The 20,572-nt window shown below is 40.0% G+C and overlaps 3 protein-coding genes across 3 annotated transcripts; all 3 read right to left on the reverse strand.

The window, feature by feature from the left end:
- Window positions 1-320: 320 nt before the first annotated feature.
- Window positions 321-2,317, reverse strand: LOC147290071 (WAT1-related protein At2g39510-like). The gene is made up of 7 exons (XM_086234964.1): window positions 2,124-2,317; window positions 1,738-1,800; window positions 1,521-1,637; window positions 1,189-1,432; window positions 911-1,075; window positions 661-809; window positions 321-483 (listed from the first exon to the last, which is right to left on the reverse strand). The coding sequence occupies exons 1-7, from the start codon at window positions 2,315-2,317 to the stop codon at window positions 321-323; spliced, it is 1,095 nt and encodes a 364-aa protein (XP_086091090.1).
- Window positions 2,318-11,755: 9,438 nt separating this feature from the next.
- On the reverse strand, window positions 11,756-13,529 carry LOC147290072 (WAT1-related protein At2g39510-like). The gene is made up of 7 exons (XM_086237588.1): window positions 13,327-13,529; window positions 13,146-13,208; window positions 12,934-13,050; window positions 12,572-12,809; window positions 12,249-12,410; window positions 11,980-12,131; window positions 11,756-11,870 (listed from the first exon to the last, which is right to left on the reverse strand). The coding sequence occupies exons 1-7, from the start codon at window positions 13,527-13,529 to the stop codon at window positions 11,756-11,758; spliced, it is 1,050 nt and encodes a 349-aa protein (XP_086093714.1).
- A 4,188-nt stretch (window positions 13,530-17,717) lies between these two features.
- Window positions 17,718-19,820, reverse strand: LOC147290073 (WAT1-related protein At2g39510-like). The gene is made up of 7 exons (XM_086235263.1): window positions 19,611-19,820; window positions 19,443-19,505; window positions 19,220-19,336; window positions 18,883-19,117; window positions 18,558-18,719; window positions 18,290-18,441; window positions 17,718-18,166 (listed from the first exon to the last, which is right to left on the reverse strand). The coding sequence occupies exons 1-7, from the start codon at window positions 19,811-19,813 to the stop codon at window positions 18,052-18,054; spliced, it is 1,047 nt and encodes a 348-aa protein (XP_086091389.1). The 5' UTR covers window positions 19,814-19,820; the 3' UTR covers window positions 17,718-18,051.
- Between the last annotated feature and the right edge of the window lie 752 nt (window positions 19,821-20,572).

Here is a 20,572-nt window from a genome sequence, read left to right on the forward strand (position 1 = left end):
ATGTGAAAGCCCATCAACTAGATTAAAGGATCCACGGTCTAGAGGGTCCATGGGCCAGTGAGTTAGATTAAAGCTCATCAACTAGATGCAGACGGGAATTTAAACTACAAAAAAAGTAAAAGTGAACAAAAATTACAAACATAAATATTTTTACGTTAACCTTGCACTTCAAAAATTACGAAAAGAAGGTGATTCCCTAGAATCTAATGGCGATGATGCCTAATTGCGTGGAACATTCTTGGTATTTAAACCCAAATTTAAAGACAGGCCTCACTCTGGCATCCATGTATGCACAGCAGAAACTCCATGATTTGGATTTCTCATGCTCCTATTTGCTGTGGACTTTCAGTTGTCGGTTGATCATTTGGTGCTTCATCTAAGTCATTCTCATTCTCACCCTGTGATTGAGATGGAGGTTGGTCCTGGCTCTTCCCCCATAGAACCAGATATAAGCCAACAACAATGATAATGGCTCCAATAAGACTACAAACCATATAGTGGTTAACTGTGTCAGCCCATAGTGCATGAAATCTTAAATTATAAGACATAATTCTCAAAAAAAATTATTATTTCATTGTAGGACCTATCCCATGTTATTTGTTGCTGTAACTATTATGCAGATATAATAGGCATGGGTGTAGGAGAGAAAGCAATGCATACCTCCCAAAGTACATTTTCTCAGCTAAAATAAGGGAACCCAAAGTTGCAGCAATCACTGTGCCTAAGGGATTAAAAGCAGAATAGAAAACAGGCCCTCTTTCCTTGATTACCATTCCCATAATAAAATAACTAAACCCAGAGAGTATTCCCTGCATGAAAACATCATCAGTGTGTATAATTGGATATCATCTGAAACATACATCTCTGAAATGCTCTTTCCATAGTTGAATTATTAATAGAAAATTCTTACCCCATAAAGACCTGCTAAAAGTTTGATGTCCAAGTGTATGGACCAGACTGCTGCATCTTTTCCCCATTCCATTGCAAGGGCCAGTATTGCACCTTCCACCATACCCCAAAAGCATATAAAAGCTGTGAGGGAAAGTGCACAAGGGTATGATCTTAGTGTAATTGCCTGTATATCAAAATTCACCATCAAATCTTACTTTGTGTTTTCTGATCCATCTTATGGTATCTATGTTAGAAGTTTTAGAAAATGTTTTTATGCAATTTTTTGGGATTTCTTACTTGCAAAATCATGAAACAAGACCAGCAGAAACAAGCTGCTGTAGTGAGTAGAGCACCCTTAACAAGATCTTTGTCCTCTGAATCACTTTGCAATTGATGATGGTGTTGATCATTTCCTTTGGCCCATGGCAAACTCAGAGAAAGTCCTTTAACTAGAGTCAGTACTATCGCTCCCCCAACTGTGACTATTGTCCCCAGCACCTTTGCCTGGCTATGCAGTCTCCTAATGTTAACCTTCTCAAGCCTACAAAGCCCTCAACACAAAGTTGTAAGTTCATAATTACCCTCACATCTGTGTTTATCTGTGTGTGTGGACAAGGAGTGCTTAATACCTAAAGATCCACGCCATCAAAAATGCAAATGCCGGAAGAATATTGAACATTGCAGATGTGAAGGTTGCTGTAGAGTGCTTCAAGACCATGTAGAACAGGTTCTGGTCAAGCACAGGGCTGCATTGAGAATGAAAATACAGTTAAATTAAGATCATGCATTTAGATTCAGTGGCATAAGCAGGTGACACATTGTGGAATTAATGATTAAGATTCTTACTCGAAAAGGCTGAGCAACATTGTCTTGGCAATGATGGAGAATGTGATTCTTGGCCTTGAATTCCTGGTGATTCTCAACTCTTAAGTAAGAGTTTTGATAGTAATTGCTTAATTAATCTTTTAAAGCCATATTATATACATACATATAGGGTAATGTTCTCATGCCGATTATTGATATGTTACATTTCTAAACTGTGAATCATAACTGCATTATAGTCACGCATGATTCTACCTAGTCAATGGTTCATATTGACAGTCTGGCAACATAATATGTTAGATTGTTTGACAAGAAAACATTTAGAGAGAGAGAGAGAGAGAGAGAGAGAGAGAGAGAGAGAGAGAGAGAGAGAGAGAGAGAGAGAGAGAGAGAGAGAGAGAGAGAGAGACCTATCCAAAATTAGAGCAACAGGAGCAATGATGGCAGTGGCAATGGCCATTCGGTAGGTTACGAATATGTAATGGCTCATTCCCTGGTTTAGAGCAAACCTACCAATTATGGACAAACCTGCAGAGCCACCCTGCAAGAAAATCACAGCTAAAATTAACCTTGCCCGGTGGATCATGTCAGTCAAGGACTCCATAAACTTCATTTTCATTAGTTTTCTCTCTCAAGTCTCAACCATGAAAAGCTTATGAGAATATAAGATGTAGAGTATATACTTGATTTTATATATAGATAGCCCAAGTTCCTTTTTTTTTCTCATGCCTTGTAAAAAAATTTTCCTTCAAATTCAAGTACTCTTCATGCAGTGAATTGGAAAACTATTTACTATTCCTTGAAAAAGAAATAACCCAATTTCTGCATGGCATCAAAAGTAGCAAAAAACCATGGTTGCTGATTAATAAGATTACTTATTGCACCAAGCAATTTATGGCTACGAAGTCAAGGTTTTAGTTGGGTTCATTCCAACGTAATAATATCGCACCAAAAATTGTGTAAGCATGCAGTGGTGATCAACACTATTCTACCTCATCATCTGAGCATTATTCCATAATTCATTTGGGTAATTATAGGAGGGTGGTTGGAAAAGGAGTCCTATGAAAAAGACCCTGTTACCAACAGACTAAGAATCTAAGGCTAATATCCTAATACTAAGGTGATGAAACTTAATTTGTATATATGTGTAGGTTGAATTGACCATTTAGGCAACAGTACATAGAATACTAAATTTGTATGGGGTTGGAGTAGCCTCAAAATTTTGGTGACTAATATCTGGTGCTTTGTTTGTTAAAGAGTGCAAGCAAATTAATACATGTTTGGTATTGAGTGGCTCAATTCTTGTTTACTATATATGGGTATCAATGCACTAGCTAGTGGTGCCAAATTAATCCTTATCATCTTTCACTTAGGTGCCTTAGCTTAGCTAGACTTGATCTGATACAGCAACCATATTAACATCCTCACTTTGAAATTGTGTTGCAGTCCATTCATCTGCAGCCTACTTGTGCAAAAATTATCGTAAGTGACTGTCACATGTGACCGTCATTTTACAAGTCACAACATATATAGGACCCACTTTTATATATTGCCATATGTGATGGTTGCATACAAAAATTTCTTATTTAAAGAGCAATTCATGCCAATAATCTATGTCAGGACTCAGGAGCCATCTTGGATCCTACATTATAATCTATTTCAGTGTGATTTTAAAACAGTAGTGTGGAAACAAGCAGCATTTATGCCGTGCTTGAATTTTCGTCTTTAGATTGGATTGCATTTCAGGCAAACAAATATGAATGTCAGTGCATTACTGTACAAAAAAGTCGTTTGTGATTATATGACTGATGGCTTGGCCTTGCCCATCAAATTCGTGTAAATTGATATCGAGCAATCAGTTCACGCTATGTCACATGTGACGGGCATACACAGATTATGATGAACAGAGCGAGCAACAACTTTGTTCAATATTAAAGCTACATTTTTTTGACAAATTTTCACTTATGAGTAGAGGTGTCAAATGGGTTGGGCCGGCCCGAGCACGACACAATTAAAATAGGCACGGCACAATTAAATGAGCCGGGCCGGGCTGAAGTTTTTAGCCCATCGGGCACGGCCCGGCACGAGCACGACATGGGCCAAGTACGGCACGAGCATGGGCACAAAATGGGCCCGAATTAGGCACGACTATTTTAACATTGTTTTTTTCTATTTTTAGAGAACTTTTTAACAAAAATATTCAATTTTCATGAAAAATAATGTTAATATTTAATTATAAATAAGAAAAAATATTATAAAATTAGTTTTATCATCCAAAAAAAAAATAAAAAAAAAATCCATGGGCCGGCCCGTTTAAGGCACGGCATGAGCACGAATGGCCCGCGGGCCGTGTGTCGTGTCGGATTTAGGTGTTAACTATATGGGCCGGCCCGAGCACGGCACAAAAACACGATGAGCTCAACTTAAATGAGTCGGACCGGCCCGTTTGACACCTCTACTTATGAGAGGTTAAATATGAGATGTTAATTGCATACGGTGAATTGATCGTATGATGAAGTCAACGTGATCAACAACATTGAAGGGACGCATATATGATGCATCTATATGTCGGGCATCTACATAGGCGAAAATTCTTGGTATATTTTCAGTGTTGGTCCAGCTTAGTATTAATTTTCCATGAGCATGCTACTATTGGTCAACTTTTTCTTTATGGAAAGTTGGCAATAACTTTATGGTTGTTGTAAATATATTGTTATATGTGGCTATTCCTGTAATTAGTTGTAGGGGCATACTAGTAAATATTCTAAACCTAGTAAACCCTACCTCTATATAAGGATATTTATAAGATGAATAAGATGACGACTGATATATTTCTCTCTGCCTCCTCTTTTCCACAAACCCTAATCTCTACATATTTTACAACACGTTATCAGCACGAGAAGCTTTTTGGATTGTGGATCGCTAAACAAAAGAGGATCATCATTCAATTTGTTCTTCAACCAAGTAGGTTTTATAAAATAATTTTATGTTCATGATTATTTAACCTTGATTGATTGAAAAATTCTCATGAAGCATGAACCCTAAATTTATGTGATTGATTTATTTAGGATTATATATTTTATACATGCTTCCTTGAATTGAATGTTCTTGGATTGAATGATTAAAATAAAAAAAGGGAATAATTTTTTGGTGATCGGAAACCACCCCGCGCACACGGCCAGCAGCCTTGCTGCCTCGCTGCCCGCAGCAGCAGCGCCTTGCTGCCCTGTGCTGCCAGCAGCAGCCTCGCTGCCTTGCGCTGCCAGCAGCAGTCACGCATCGCTACCTGCAGCAGCAACCCCCCTCGTGCGCCTCGCCCCGCTGCAGCCTTGCTGCCTCGCTGCCTCGCTGCCAGCAGCAGCTCCTCCCAGCAGCAGCCTTGCTGCATCGCAGCAGCCTCGCGCTGCCAGCCCTTGTGCACCAGTAGCCTTGCTGCCAGCCCTCGCTGCCTTCCAGCCTTGCTGCAGCGCAGCCCAGCAGAGCAGCCCAGCCCAGCAGTGCAGCGCGGCCCAGCCCAGCAGCGCAGCCCAGCAGCCTCGCAGCGGCCCAGCAGGCCCACTGCCACGCAGGCAGCCACCTAGCTGCCACGCAGGCAGCCACGTCGCTGCCACATCAGCGCCATGCAGGCGCCACGTCAGCGCCACGTCGCTGCCACTCCCACGTTGACACATGGCGAGTCTCCTGAAACTTTGTAAAAAGGAGATGTTAATTCTTGTCATGCCTGGGGTTTGAACCCAGGACCTCTTGGGTACCAAGAGTGCACCTTAACCACTGTGCTGCTGATGGTTTATTGTTAGTATACAAACCATTTAATATATATACTCTAAATGTCAGAAACTTTTATTCAAATAATTTTGTGATATTTTTCTGTTCTACTTGGGTATATGAATATTTTACTTGCTTAAATTTTTGCACTAGAATATATGTGTAGAAATTGCAGGTAATTAATGAACCAGTAGTTCATACATAAATATTGAACCTGTAGCTTCAATAATGCCGTATAAGGAACCTGAAGTTTCCTTCATAAATTCACCATACATGATAAAACCAGTAGATTTTACATGTCTATACCATGTTATAGAACTTGAAGTTCTTATTTATTGCTTATCGATGTTATTGCCCGAAGCACTAATTATAATTATTTGTTCCTTTCAACCAAAGAATGTCAAATCTCAACAAGCTTGATTTTGTTGCTTTGGAAGTTTCCGGAAGAAACTATCTAAAGTGGACTCAAGATGTTAAGCTTCATTTGACTGCCAAGAAGATGAGATCGACAATCAATGCAGACAATGTTGTCGCAGAATCTCTTAAGGCAAGTGCCATGATCTTCATTAGGAAGCATATGGAGGAAGCACTTCAAGTTGAGTACCTCGCTGAAGAGGATCCACGAGCTCTTTGGGTTGCTCTGGAAGAGCGGTTTGACCATCAAGAGACCATTTTCTTGCCTGAAGCAAGACATGATTGGCAGAACATTCGTTTCCAGGATTTCAAATCCGTGAATGAGTATAATTCGGAAATCTGCCGGATCCGGTCACTCCTCAAATTTTGTGGGGAGGAGCTCACCGAAGCTGACCTATTGGAGAAGACTTTCTCCACCTTCCCTGCTTCCTGTTTGGTCCTGCAGCAACAATACAGGGAGAAGAATTTTACCAAGTTCTCGGCATTGATCACCACTCTGTTGCTCGCTGAAAAGAACAACAACTTATTAATGAGAAATGATCAAGCCCGACCTGTCGGTACTAAAGCAGCACCATTGCCTGAAGCAAACGCTGTTGCTTATCGCGATTCAAACCGCGAAAGAGGATACCGAGGTCATGGAAAGGGCACAAAGTCTGACCGCCCGAGATATGGAAGGAAAGGTTCTCAGAGGAATGACCTGTATGACCGAGGCCAACGTGGCCATAGCCCACATGGTAGGAACCACGGTCCCTTGGCCCTAAGAACTCGAAATGAGAGGAACACTGGTCCGGCCCGTCGCCACCAGAATCAGAATCAGAATGATCTCTGTTACCGATGTGGAGGAACTGATCACTGGTCCCGCACCTGCCGTGCATCAGCGCAAGCTGTAAATGAGTATCACGCCAGTCGCGGAACTCGAGAGACCAACCTCATTGAGGGATCATTTCCTACGGATACCACCCTAGAGGTCACTGATTTCCAGACTGAATCTGGACACTTCGAGGACTAGAAACTCGATGACATGGATATGATCGGCGCTTGTGCCGTATTTATTTTCTGAATAATGTTTTTCTTATTCAGATTATTTTGGTGATTTATGATTTGGATTATTTGTTTTGGAAATTTGGTTATGCTCGAATATTATTTAATTCAATTAAGTTATTTTCATACATGTGATCTATTGAATTAAATTTATGAATAAGCATGTTTAGTGGGGAAGTTTGTTGTCTGACAGACAGTGCTACTACGCACACCATACTTCAAGATCGGAAGTATTTTTTCAAACTTATTGCTTACTCATACCTCTGTGACAACCATATCAGGCCAATCCAACCTGATAGAGGGCCATGGCAAAGCCCATTTTTATGTTGTCCAATGGTACTGAATTACCATTAATGAGGCCTTATATTCTCCAAGTTCCAGAAGAACGTTGTTGAGTTATAAGGATATTCGAGCCAACGGTTATCACGTTGAAACCACTGAGGAAAATGGTGTGGAATATCTTTGCATAACCTCCAATTTGTATGGCAAGAAGCGTACATTGGAGAAATCGAAATGTCTCTCGAGCGGTCTTACATGACCACCATTAGATCGATTGAGGCCAATCACATAGTTAACCAGAAGTTAATCAATTCGAGCAGTTTCTTTCTATGGCATGACCGGTTGGGATACCCAGGTCAAAGTATGATGCGCCGTATCCTCAATTCATCACACGGGCATCCCCTTACTAATAAGGATCTTGTGTTTAGTGACACATTGTGCCAAACTTGCTTGCTCAGAAAGTTGAATACTAGACCATCATATGCAAAGACTAGTAAAGACTCCATCCTTTTTCCTGCAAATGATACAAGGGAATATTTGTGGACTTATCCAACCACCATGCGGACCATTTAAATATTTTATGGTTTTGGTTGATGCATCGACAAAGTGATCACATGTTACACTATTGTCCACAAGAAACGCTGCTTTTGCTAAACTTCTCGCCCAGAAGGCTCACCACACGGATTATCCTATAAAGTCCAGAAGATTTGATAATGCCGGAGAGTTTAAAGTTTTCGATGATTATTGCATGCCCCTTGGGATTAATGTTGAACATCGAGTTCCCCATGTTCACACCCAGAATGGTCTCGCAGAAGCGTTCATTAAAAGATTACAAATGATCGCACGAACCTTGGTTATGCGTACCAAGCTTCCAATTTCTGCGTGGGGCTATGCAATCTTGCATGCAGCCATGTTGGTCCGGTTGAGGTCCACTGCTACCTAACCTTACTCCGCGTTACAGCTGGTGACTGGGTACGAACCTGACGTTTCGTACTTACGCGTATTTGGGTATGCAGTTTACGTGCCAGTTGCGCCGCTACAACGTACCAAAATGGGTCCTCAACGAACGATGGGCATATATGTCGATTATGAATCCCCATCCATTATACGCTTTTTAGAGCCCTTGACAGGCGATCTCTTTACCGCTAGATTTGCGGATTGTCACTTTGATGAGACAGTCTTCCCGCCGTTAGGGGGAGATATGAACGTCACCGTTCTTGAAGAACGACGTGAATTGACGTGGAATGTCCCCACTATGTCTCATCTCAATCTCCGAACCGCACAATGTGATAGTGAAGTGCGGAGAATTCTAGATCTACAGAGTATAACTCATAATATGCCAGAAGCATTCTCTGATCTAGCTAAAGTGACGAGATCACATATACCTACTGCAAATGTGTCTGCAAGGATATCCGTCCCCGAAGGACGTGTCGTCCCAGGAGGACATGTCGTTCCAGATGGACGAGGTACAACAATAGTGGCTAACCAGTCATATGTCCCTGCCCAGAAGTGAGGTTGACCACTAGGTTCGATGGACTCTTATCCCCGGAAGAGGATACATTTGGCACAAATGAGTCTCCTTGACATCGCGATCTCAATTGATCCATCTCACGAAATAGTTCCGGATTATGGGTCTGTCCCAGAAGAGACGGCGTTGGGGGACGCTCCAACGTTTGAACCCACTCCCGAGAACATAGAGATCTCTATAAATTATGCATGCTTAAGTGAGCTCTGGAATCGAAACGAGATTATCATCGATGATATATTTGTATTCGCGGTAGCTACCGAAATCATAACTAGCGATGACATCGAACCTCACTCCGTTGATGAATGTCAATGTCGAGACGACTGGCCAAAATGGAAAGAAGCAATCCAGGTCGAATTAGATTCCTTGACAAAGAGAAAGGTGTTTGGGCCTGTCGTTCCTACACCTTCCCCATGTTAAACCTGTAGAATTTAAATGGGTATTTGTAAGGAAGCGTAATGAGAAAAACGAGATTGTGAGATACAAGGCTCGTCTAGTGGCGCAAAGATTTTCTCAACGCCCTGGGATTGATTACGAGGAAGAGTATTCCCCCGTAATGGACGTCATAACGTTCCACTACCTTATCAGTTTGGTAGTTTCCGAAAAACTGAGTATGCAGCTTATGGATGTGGTCACTGCTTATCTCTATGGGGATCTTGATACAGAGATATATATGAAAGTTCCCGAAGGACTTAAGATACCCGATGCAAATAGTTCCAGACCACGGAACACGCTCTCCATTAGTTTGAGGCGTTCACTTTATGGATTGAAACAATCCGGACGGAGGTGGTATAACCGTCTAAGTGAGTATTTGATCGGGATGGGATATGTGAATAATGATATATGCCCTTGCGTGTTTATTAAGAACAAGTTCTGGTTTTGCTATTGTAGTTGTTTATGTCGATGACATGAATCTAATTGGTACTCCTGAAGAGATCAAGGAAACTGCTAAACACCTGAAGTTGAAATTCGAGATGAAAGATCTTGGGAGAACGAACTTCTGTCTCGGCCTGGAGCTCGAGCACCGTGCAGATGGAATTTTGGTCCATCAATCGAATTACATCCAGAAGATGTTAAGGCGCTTTAATGAGGATAAAGCGAAGCCTTCTAGCACGCCCATGATCGTCTGTAGTCTAGATCGTAAGAAGGATCCGTTTCGTCCCGCAGATGATAACGAAGAGATATTGGCACCAGAAGTCTCATATCTAAGTACAATAGGCGCATTATTGTACTTGGCTCAATGTATTAGACCAGACATCTCATTCGCTGTGAACTTGTTAGCTAGATATAGCTCTGCGCCAACACGCCGCCACTGGAATGGCATAAAAGATATTTTCCGCCACCTTAAAGGTACGACGGATATGGGCTTATTTTATCCCTAGCTACGCATCAAGGAATGGATCGAACCCCCTCGATCCTCGGAATGATGCCCGCCTTTTGGATATGCTGACGCAGGGTATCTATCAGACCCGCATAAGGCGCGTTCTCAAACTGGTTATGTCTTTACCATTGGGAATACAACAATATCTTGGAGGTCTACGAAACAGACCCTTGTTGCTACCTCTTCGAATCATGCTGAGATTCTAGCCCTTCACAAAGCAGTTCGTGAATGTATATGGCTAAGAGCAGTTTCCAAGCATGTTCGAACTACGTGTGGGCTGAATTCCACCACTGATGAACCAACGATTATCTATGAGGATAATGCCGCTTGCATCCAGCAGATGAAGACAGATTTCATCAAAGGAGACAACACCAAGCATATAGTACCGAAGTTCTTCTTCGATCAACAGCAAAAGGAGCATCAGATGATTGAAGTCAAGCAGATCCGATCTCAAGACAACCATGCAGACCTCTTTACCAAGTCACTGCCAAAGTCCACGTTCTTGATGCATGTTCGAGGTATTGGGTTGCGTAGATTGGCTGATTTACCTAGTATGTAGTCTTCAGGGGGAGTCGACATTAGGGGGAGTATCCTGAAGCATACTCGCTTGACCATCGTGTACTCTTTTGTCCTTCGTCCAGGGTTATTTTGTCCCACTGGGTTTTGTTACCTGGCAAGGTTTTAATGAGGCACATCTTGGCATGGTCACCCTACTCATACTACATCCTGAAGATGTGTTGATCTGATACATATGCATTTGCTCATCTTTTCCCTTCGACCACGGGTTTTTCCCATTGGGTTTACCGGGCAAGGTTTTGGTGTAGCAACTCTAATGCACCCCGCTCCCATTGACATACTATTTGCCTATGATCCAGAAGATATGACTTCACCTACTTTCGAGGTTCTGATGCGACTACTCCACACTCACGCGCGTTGCACTCTTTTTCCTTCGACCAGGGTTGTTTTTGTTCCCACATGGTTTTTATTACTTGGCAAGGTTTTAACGAGGCAACTTAGAAGCGCATAGCAGAGACAACACTAATGACATGGAATATCCAAGGGGGAGTGTTGTAAATATATTGTTATATGTGTCTATCCCTGTAATTAGTTGTAGGGGCATACTAGTAAATATACAAAACCTAGTAAACCCTACTTCTATATAAGGATATTTATAACATGAATAAGAGTGACTGATCATATTCTCTATGCCTCCTCTCTTCCACAAACCCTAGATTTCTACATACTTTTACAACAATGGTTTCGATTTTTGACTCTCTTTTTTTTGCCCTTTATCTCTTGATTCTCTTCCCAAACTGAGGAGCATGGTGGGAAGATGTCTATCATTCCAAACGCACAGCACATTTCGTTAAAAAGGAAATCCAAATATCATTCATTTAACTTTGGCAATAACAATTTCCTTTCTCTTTTTTGTGTAATACAATAGCTAGGAATGGACATACATCTACTTCAATTTCTTCTATAAAAATACAACACAGCAGAGGTCAAACTCCAAGCAGTTATTATATATATTTTGGTCCACCTCCTTCAGAAAGATCATATCAGAGCATCTTATTAGTAACATCGGTGGCCACAATGATTGATCTGAAGTCAATATCTCTTTGATTGTACTTGGTTTGTTAAACTGTTGTAGCTACTTCATCTTTATGATCTGGTTCTGATGAAAGTTGATCCTTACTCTTACCCCACAGAACCATATATAGGCCAGTCACAATGACCATTGCTCCAATTACTCTGCAAACAAACAGTTGCCACAATATTAAATGCTCATCAAATATATATATTTATTTTTTTAGAAGAATTCCATAAATCCAAAGTATTCTAAAAAGAGATTGATGCAAACCTTCCCAAGTACATTATCTCAGATAACAAGAAGGAGCTCATAATGGCCACAATAATCATACTTATAGGATTAAAAGCAGTCACAAAAACAGGTCCTCTTTCCTTCATTACCATTCCTTGAATATAATAAGCCGCACCTGAGCATACTACTCCCTGCATCAAAACATCTTCAAGCTGTAAATACACTTGTAAAGTACATATGCATATATGAAGCCTGCAACAAGATTTTAACCAGAACACTTAATGGTTAAATTAAGAATTACTTCTTACACTGTAAACAGCAGCTAACAACTTAGAATCCAAATGTATGGACCAAGCTGCAGGGTTATGCCATTCCAAAGCTAAGGCCACCACAGTGCCTTCAACCGCACCCATCATGCATATCAAAGCCGTTAGAGAGAGCTCAGCAGGGTATTCTTTTATTGTAATTGCCTACAAAATCACTTAGTATGATATAATGAGGATGATAACTATGCAATGCATTAGTAATTGATCAATGGTTTATGGTTCATCTATTTTATTGACAATAGCACTAGATCAAATTTCATAAAATTTTAGTGCTATAAATTTCACTGAAAGATTGGGGATATTACTTGTAGAATGATGAAACTAGACCAGCAGAAGCATCCAGCTGTGATCATGAGAGAACCCTTTAGGGGGTCTTGCTTATTTGTGGGACTTGTAGATTCTTGGTGGCTATGTCTCCTTGTCCATGGAAGACTCAACATGGGTCCATTAATTAGAGTCATAAGCATAGCTCCTCCAACAGTCACTGTGGTCCCCAATATCTTTGCCTGGCTATCCAGTCTTCTAATATTGACCTTCTCAAGCCTTAAAAAGGAAAGAAAATAAAAGAAAACTAGTCAAATTAAGTAATTCCACATTTGTCGAACCATGCAATTAGCATGGCCAATAAAGTAGGGATTAGAAATATGCAATGAATAGAGAGGGATACCTAAAAATCCAAGCCAATATGAATGCAAAGGCAGGAAGAACATTGCCCATGGCAGAAGAAAATGTTGCTGTTGTAAGCTTCATCCCAGTATAGAACAAGTTCTGGTCGATTACAGGCCTGATATATAATTACAAGAATAGATAGCTTGGTTAGTTAGATTAGACCCCTTATGAAACTAGAAAATATGTAGCTTAGTGGTCACGAGTCTTAACTCTAATAGGGCGAGCAACAAAATCTTAACGAAGACAGACAAGGTCATTTTTGGCCTTACTTTCCTGCAAGAACATTAATCAAGTCATCAGTGGATTCATTAGCTTTTCCATCTCTCAACGTGTACTCAAATGCAAAAAATTGAGAGAGAGATAGAGAGGTTATATATATATATATATATACCTATCGAAGACAATGGCAAAAGGAGTTATAAAAGCAGTGGCCACAGCATGCCTGTAGACAACCAATACATGTTGGCTCATCCCCTGGTTTAGAGCAAACTTTGAAATTATGGACAGTCCTGCAAACCCAAATTGCATCAGAATCACAGCCACAAATGGCTTTGCTTGATTCATCAACCCAGACATGGACTCCTTAGAGTACATAATATTAATACTTTGGGATCTAAATTAATTAAACTGTGTCTTGCTTGCTTCCTCTGTATCCCTCTCTGTTGTGAAAAGCTCGCTAGCTACTGATGACGATGAGCAAAATGAATAAGACTGCACGCATTTATATCATGCATAGTAACCTCTTTACACGTCTCGGTCTTGAATATTCTAAGGACTCCACTAGCTAGGTGAAGTAATACTGAAATACAATTCCACCGAGAGAAAGAACCCATTTCATAAAATTAAGCATCAAAACCAGATAATCATGCAAGTCCTATCCACATCAAATTTATATGTATATCAATATGTATATCAAGCACCATATGATTCATATCTGACAAAGGAGCTAGTAAAATCACTGCACAAAACCAACATGTACGTCAGCGTATATATGGTGGCTTGGTGAGGTTGGCTTAGATGTGATTACATCATATCAAAAAAGAGTTTGAGAGTAAGAGGTGCTATGCTAGCAGGAATCGAATTTGGTTTTGTTCTACATCTTTTATTGTGTTTTTCTGTATATATATGCATGGTTCTTCTGACCAAACCAACTACACGTGAAGATTGTTTCTTGATAAGTGTTGATGCAAAAATCCGTAAGGGAGATGCAACAACTTAAGGAGGATGATCTGGCTGATTGGAAGCCTTGCTGGATGATGAAGTGGATGTAGACTTGAGATCTTCTTGCACGAACACAAGATCAAGGGAGAAGGACCGATGTGGTATCAGCCAAATACGCTCCGATGATGAAGTCAGTGAAGTGTAATTGAAGGTGTTTGAGTAAGAACAAGGAAGAACAAATGATGAACTTGGAAGAACATGGTAAGATCTTCTGGGTTTATTCTCAGCAAGTTGAGTGTATTTTGATAGGCCTTTTTGTGAGTAAAAATCTGAACCATTTCCTTTGTGCATATAAGTGGGTTTATATAAACAAAGGAAGTGGTGAAAGTTAAGTTACCTGCATGAGGATGAACGGCTGAGAAGAGGCCATGCATTTGGTCATGAACAGTAGCATGCACAGCTGCCCCTATCTTTGCATTCAATGTTGCATTGAATGCAAGTATGGAAGAAACATTGAATGCAAGTATGGAAGAACAAGTGGGATGCCCTCATAGTCATGGTTGTGAGCTAAGATGTCTCATCTTTCAGAAAGTCATGTCAAGTACACTTGAGTATGACGGTTCGTCCCAACGTGATCTTCTTAGAATGGCGGTGCGAGGCCAAGCCGATCTGAACACATATGCCTTTATGTGTAGATGTGAAATCTATGTGTGATCAGATCGGACATGGACAAGTCGGCCGAGCCGATCAAGTAGATAGTGTAGTGATCCCTTCAAGTGAAAACCGGCTGTGACTAGAATTTGAGAGGATGATCACCAAAGGCCGAGCTGAACCGAGTGTCCACTTCATGATGGATTTCTCCAAGTGTAGAGAAACGGTGTTGATTAGTTCGGATCGACAGGAGGCAGTTCCTAGGCTTAGCCGAACACATGTCATCTGTGAATCTCCCATGTATGAGGCAGTAAGATGTGCCAAATTGGAAGAGTAGGGCATTAGGCCGAGCCGAACCAAATGGTCGAGATGATTCGGTGATGACAAGATTGTCAAAGAAAGTCTGATCATGATCGGTCATTGGGCCGGGCCGAGCCGAACCAATGGTCGAGATGATCCGGTGATGACAAGATTGTTAAAGCAAGTCTGATCGTGATCGGTCATTGGGCCGGGCCAGGCCGAACCAATGGTCGAGATGATCTGGTGGTGACAAGATTGTCAAAGTAAGTCCAATCATGACCGGTCATTGGACCGGGCCGAGCCGAACCAATGGTCGAGATGATCCGGTGGTGACAGGATTGTCAAAGCAAGTCCAATCATGACCGGTCATTGGGCCGGGCCGGGCCGAGCCGAACCAATGGTCGAGATGATCCAGTGGTGACAAGATTGTCAAAGCAAGTCCGATCATGATTGATTGACCAAGCCAAAGTGATAAGACGATTGGGGTGGCTGACCATGTCAACCGTTGACTGGTCAAGATGTCACGTAGGATCTTTGAGGCGGTGGATTAGAACATCCGAGCCGAACCGAATATATGACTTTGTAAATGTCTTATGTACAATGATCATCTTGTCTAGTTTGATCAACAAAATGATGATCTGGCCCGAGCCGAGCCGAGTCGAGCCAAGGTGAGTTGTACAATCGTCATCTTGTCTGGTTGAGCCGATCCGAGCTGAAGACTTTGAAAGTGATGTTCTAGGTTCTAATAGAATGTTTAATGGTTAAGATGTGACTGGAGAAAGATGATCTCCAAATCCGAGCCGAACTGATGGTATCCGAAAAAGATGATCTCCCGAATTTCTGGTGGATCCCAATGTCAGTTCGGATCGAACATGGGTAACCCGAAAGTAAGAGCCGATCTCATATATACATGTTGTTGGCATTGCTAAGTTGAGATGATGACATAGATGGCTAGGTCTAATCAAGTTGACCATTGAAAAGTCAGAGCAAAAATGGGACCTGGTATGCCACGTGTTGGTCTGTGATTGGCCATTGAATCCATGTGGATTTATCCACAAACAATAAGTTTCTTGCACATGCACACCAGGGAGTTAATTAGTCAATCATTCTATGAAAATTAACTTCCTTCAGCCCATAAGATGTAGAGAAACTTGGTAATTAGCACATAGTTAGGGAACATTAATAAAAGAAAAAGGAGACTAAAATATGTCTGTTCTAATTGTAAGGTTGGATCAATTATATTCAATTCAATTAGGTGACTGAAGCACATTTGTTTAGATCGGACCTGATACGTGGATGAACTGTTCGCTTTGATACCGTATTGAATATCTATCATAGTAGAGAGACTCAATGAATATATGTATATGGCTTATTAGACACTTAGTTCCGCAAATATTAGTTCCACATACACTATATGATCAGGCATGTTAGGCTGTTAATTAGAAAATTATTATTTTGCTTTTAGTAATCGTTTATATTTTTCTATGTGAGTTATTTATTCAATCATGCCATTATTTCTCTTGAATATATATGAACATATATGTGTGTATCTTGGAAAAAGATAGAATTGGTAAGAGGTCGTATGCATGCATAGAGAATAGTCCTTGTGACAAATATAGCACAAACTGTCAATCAAAGTGTCATTCATGCATTATCAATTTGGCAACCAAGATGGAAAACAGGGATGAATGCCATCGACTATATCCGAATCAGATCATAATGATCGCAATTTCCCTAGCTTTATTTGAAGTAGTGACAATATATGTTCTGATTCCTCTTCTTATTCGATCACATTCACGAGAGAGAGAGAGAGAGAGAGAGAGAGAGAGATTGAGAGAGAGAGGTATCAGCCGACAGGCCCCAGACCCAGAGAAGTCAATTAACTAACATATATACGTTTCCCATTGAAAAAATGCCAATGAGAGTTGGACTCCTAAAATTTTTTTTTTTCTGCTACCTAAAATTTCACTGATGGCCAGACCAAATTAGTGGCTCTAGATTAAAGTAGAGGGTGTCACAATATTTAATTTTTAATCTAATTAATTAACTAAAAAATGACATCCATCTCATACTTCCACACTTGCATTATCCATAATCCAATTTGATGTTTAATGCTGTGGTAGGATACCCAATTCTTAATTATTGGAACCACCATAATTATACATACATATATAGTACTTGAACCAATGTCTCCTTGTCCACGGTTAAGTTGGAAGTGGAAATTCTCAAGTGCTTTTCAGTTATTGTGCTTAATAAACTAGGACCTATGTCATGCAGCACTAATCTTTGCTTTAAGTTTTAATGTAATTCACAATTAAGGAATAAAACCAGTTCCTGAAGCAAACACAGTATCAAAATATGGGCGTTCAGAGTTCACAAATCTGTCCAGAATTCTTGAAAACCCGCCTGGAAGATATTATTCTTGCCGTATTAGAAAACGCTAAAGCTCTGCTTTGGCCCTGTGTTGCTCGCTATTGAATCCTTGTGCCCACAAGAAGTGAGAATTGGTTCAATAACATATTATGGTTTGAATCTCATATGTTTCAGAGTGGCCTTCAATCTTAAAGCATTATAAGCTTTAAGAAAATGCTAAACTGTGTAGATTTAATCGACTTTTTAGGAAATAATACGTAGAATACTTAATCTATGGGGTTGGACTATCCTCAAAATTTTGGTAGCTAATATCTGGTGCTTTGCTTGATGAAGAGTGCAAGCAAATACTTGTCTGGCATTGAGTGATTCATTCCTTGTTTACTATATATGGAATATCAATGCACTAGTTGGTGGTGCAAAATTAACCCTTATCATCTCCCACTTAGGTGTCTTAGCTTAGCTAGACTTGATTTGATTCAACCATATATTCATCCTCACTTCGAAATTGTGTTGCAGTCCATTCTTCTGCAACCTATTTAAAGCAGTTATTACATATCCACATCTTAGTAACACAAATGGCCACAATGTTTGATCTGAAGTCAATATCCTCTCTTTGGTTGTACTCGTTTTGTTAAACTGTTGTCGCTACTTCATCTTTATGATCTGGTTCTGATGGAAGTTGATCCTTACTTTTACCCCACAGAACCATATATAGGCCAGTCACAATGATAACTCCTCCAATTACTCTGCAAACAAAACAATTGCCACTCAATATTAAATATTCTCCATTTTTTTCTTTTGAAAAAAGAATTACATGAATCCAAGGTATCCCAATACTGCATATCGTGGAGAGAGATTGATATGCAAACCTTCCTAAGAACATAATCTCAGATAACACGATGGAGCTCATAATGGCTACAATAATCAGGCTTAGAGGATTAAAAGCAGTCACAAAAACAGGTCCTCTTTCCTTCATTACCATTCCCTGAATATAATAAGCCACACCTGAACGTACTATTCCCTGCATCCAAACATCTTCAGGCTGTAAATACTCTACTTTATATGTATATATATACAATAGCCTGCAACAAGATTTTAACCAGAAAACTTGTGGTTAAAGTAAGAAGTACTTCTTACACTGTAAACAGCAGCTAACAACTTAGAATCCAAGTGTATGGACCAAGCTGCAGGGTTATGCCAGTCCAAAGCTAAGGCCACCACAGTGCCTTCAACCGTGCCCATCAAGCATATCAATGCCGTTAGAGAGAGCTCAGCAGGGTATTCTTTTATTGTAATTGCCTATAAAAGTAGCAAATGCATACCCTCACTCAATCACTAAAATCATGAAGTTTCTATTTCGAAAAAGGAATACTAAATAATTTTGTATGATAATGAGGATAATAATTATGCATTATTAATTGAAAATAGAATATTAAACTACATAAAAGATTGGGGATATTACTTGTAGTATGATGAAACTAGACCAGCAGAAGCATCCAACTGTGATCATGAGAGAACCCTTCATGGGGTCTTGCTTATTTATGGCACTTGTGGATTCATGATGGCCATTTCTTGTCCATGGCAAATTCAACATGGGTCCATTAACTAGAGTCATAAGCATAGCTCCTCCCACAGCCACTATGGTCCCCAATATCTTTGCCTGGCTATGCAGTCTTCTAAAATTAACCTTTTCAAGCCTTAAAAAATGAAGAACAGACAAATTAAGTAATCCTACATTTGTTGAGCCATGCATTTAGCATGGCCCATATAGTAGGAATATGTGATGAATAGAGAGATACTTGAAAATCCAAGCCATTATGAATGCAAAGGCAGGAAGAACATTGCACATGGCAGATGTGAAAGTTGCTGTTGTAAGCTTCATCCCAGTATAGAACAGGTTCTGGTCGATTACAGGCCTGATAATTACAAGAATAGATAGCTTGGTTAATTAGATTAGACCCCTTTTTTTTTTTTGTTCAAGCTGGAAAATATGTGGCTTAGTGGTCACGAGTCTTAACGTACTCTAATAGGGCAAGCAACGAAATCTTTACAAAGACAGACAAGGTCATCTTTGGCCTTACTTTCCTGCAAGATAATTAATTAACTCATCAGTGGATTAATTAGCTTTTTCATCTCTCAACATGTAATCAAATGCAAAAATTTAAGAGAGACAGGAACATAAATATATACCTTTCAAATACAATGGCAAAAGGAGCTATAAAAGCAGTTGCTACAGCATGCCTGTAGACTACCAATACATGTTGGCTCATCCCTTGGTTTAGAGCAAGCTTTGAAATTATGGTCATTCCAGCAAACCCAACTTGCATCAGAATCATAGCCACAAATGGCTTTGTCTGATTCATGATCCCAGCCATGGACTCCTTAGAGTACATAATAATAATATTTTGTGTTCTAAATTAAACTCTGTCTTGCTTGCCTCTTCTCTGTATTCCTCTGTTGTGTAAAGCTAGCTAGCAACTTAGCAACTGATGATGAGCAAAATGAATAAGAAGCTGCACTTACTTATATCATGCATAGTAACCCTCTTTACTCGTCTCGGTCTTGAATATTCTATTTAGACTCCACTATATATAGATATATATCAAGCACCATATGATTCATATCTGACTAATATCAATGCACCAAGCCAAACATTTATGTCATGCAACATAAATGGCTGGGTGGGATTGGCTAAGATGTGATTACATCATACCACAAAAGAGTTTGAGAGTAAGAGGTTCTAGAAGGAATGGAAGTTTATGTTATTATGTACAAGTTTCTTGTGCATGCACACTAGGAAGTAAATTCGATCAAATTCTAAATTATGTATGGACTTCCGCTTCCTTCCACCCATAATGTAGAGCAACTTGGAAATTAGCACATAATTAGGAGAAAATTTATAAAAGGAAAAGGATACTAAAAGGTTAAGTCATTACATAGACACTAATAATGAGTATAAACTTTATTAGACACTTAACTCGACCAATGTGTGACTAGTGCCTAACATATACAATATACACTACGAGCAAAATATTATTTCGCTTTCAGTAATCCTTTAGATATTTCTGTGTTGTGAGAATCATTTATTCAATCATGTCATTATTTCTCTTGGCATGTATACTTCTGTAAAACAAAGTGGAAATAAAAAAAGA

The sequence above is a fragment of the Dryas octopetala genome, chromosome 3, assembly GCF_963921425.1.
Source record: "Dryas octopetala chromosome 3, drDryOcto1.1, whole genome shotgun sequence".
Classification (NCBI taxonomy): Eukaryota; Viridiplantae; Streptophyta; class Magnoliopsida; order Rosales; family Rosaceae; genus Dryas; species Dryas octopetala.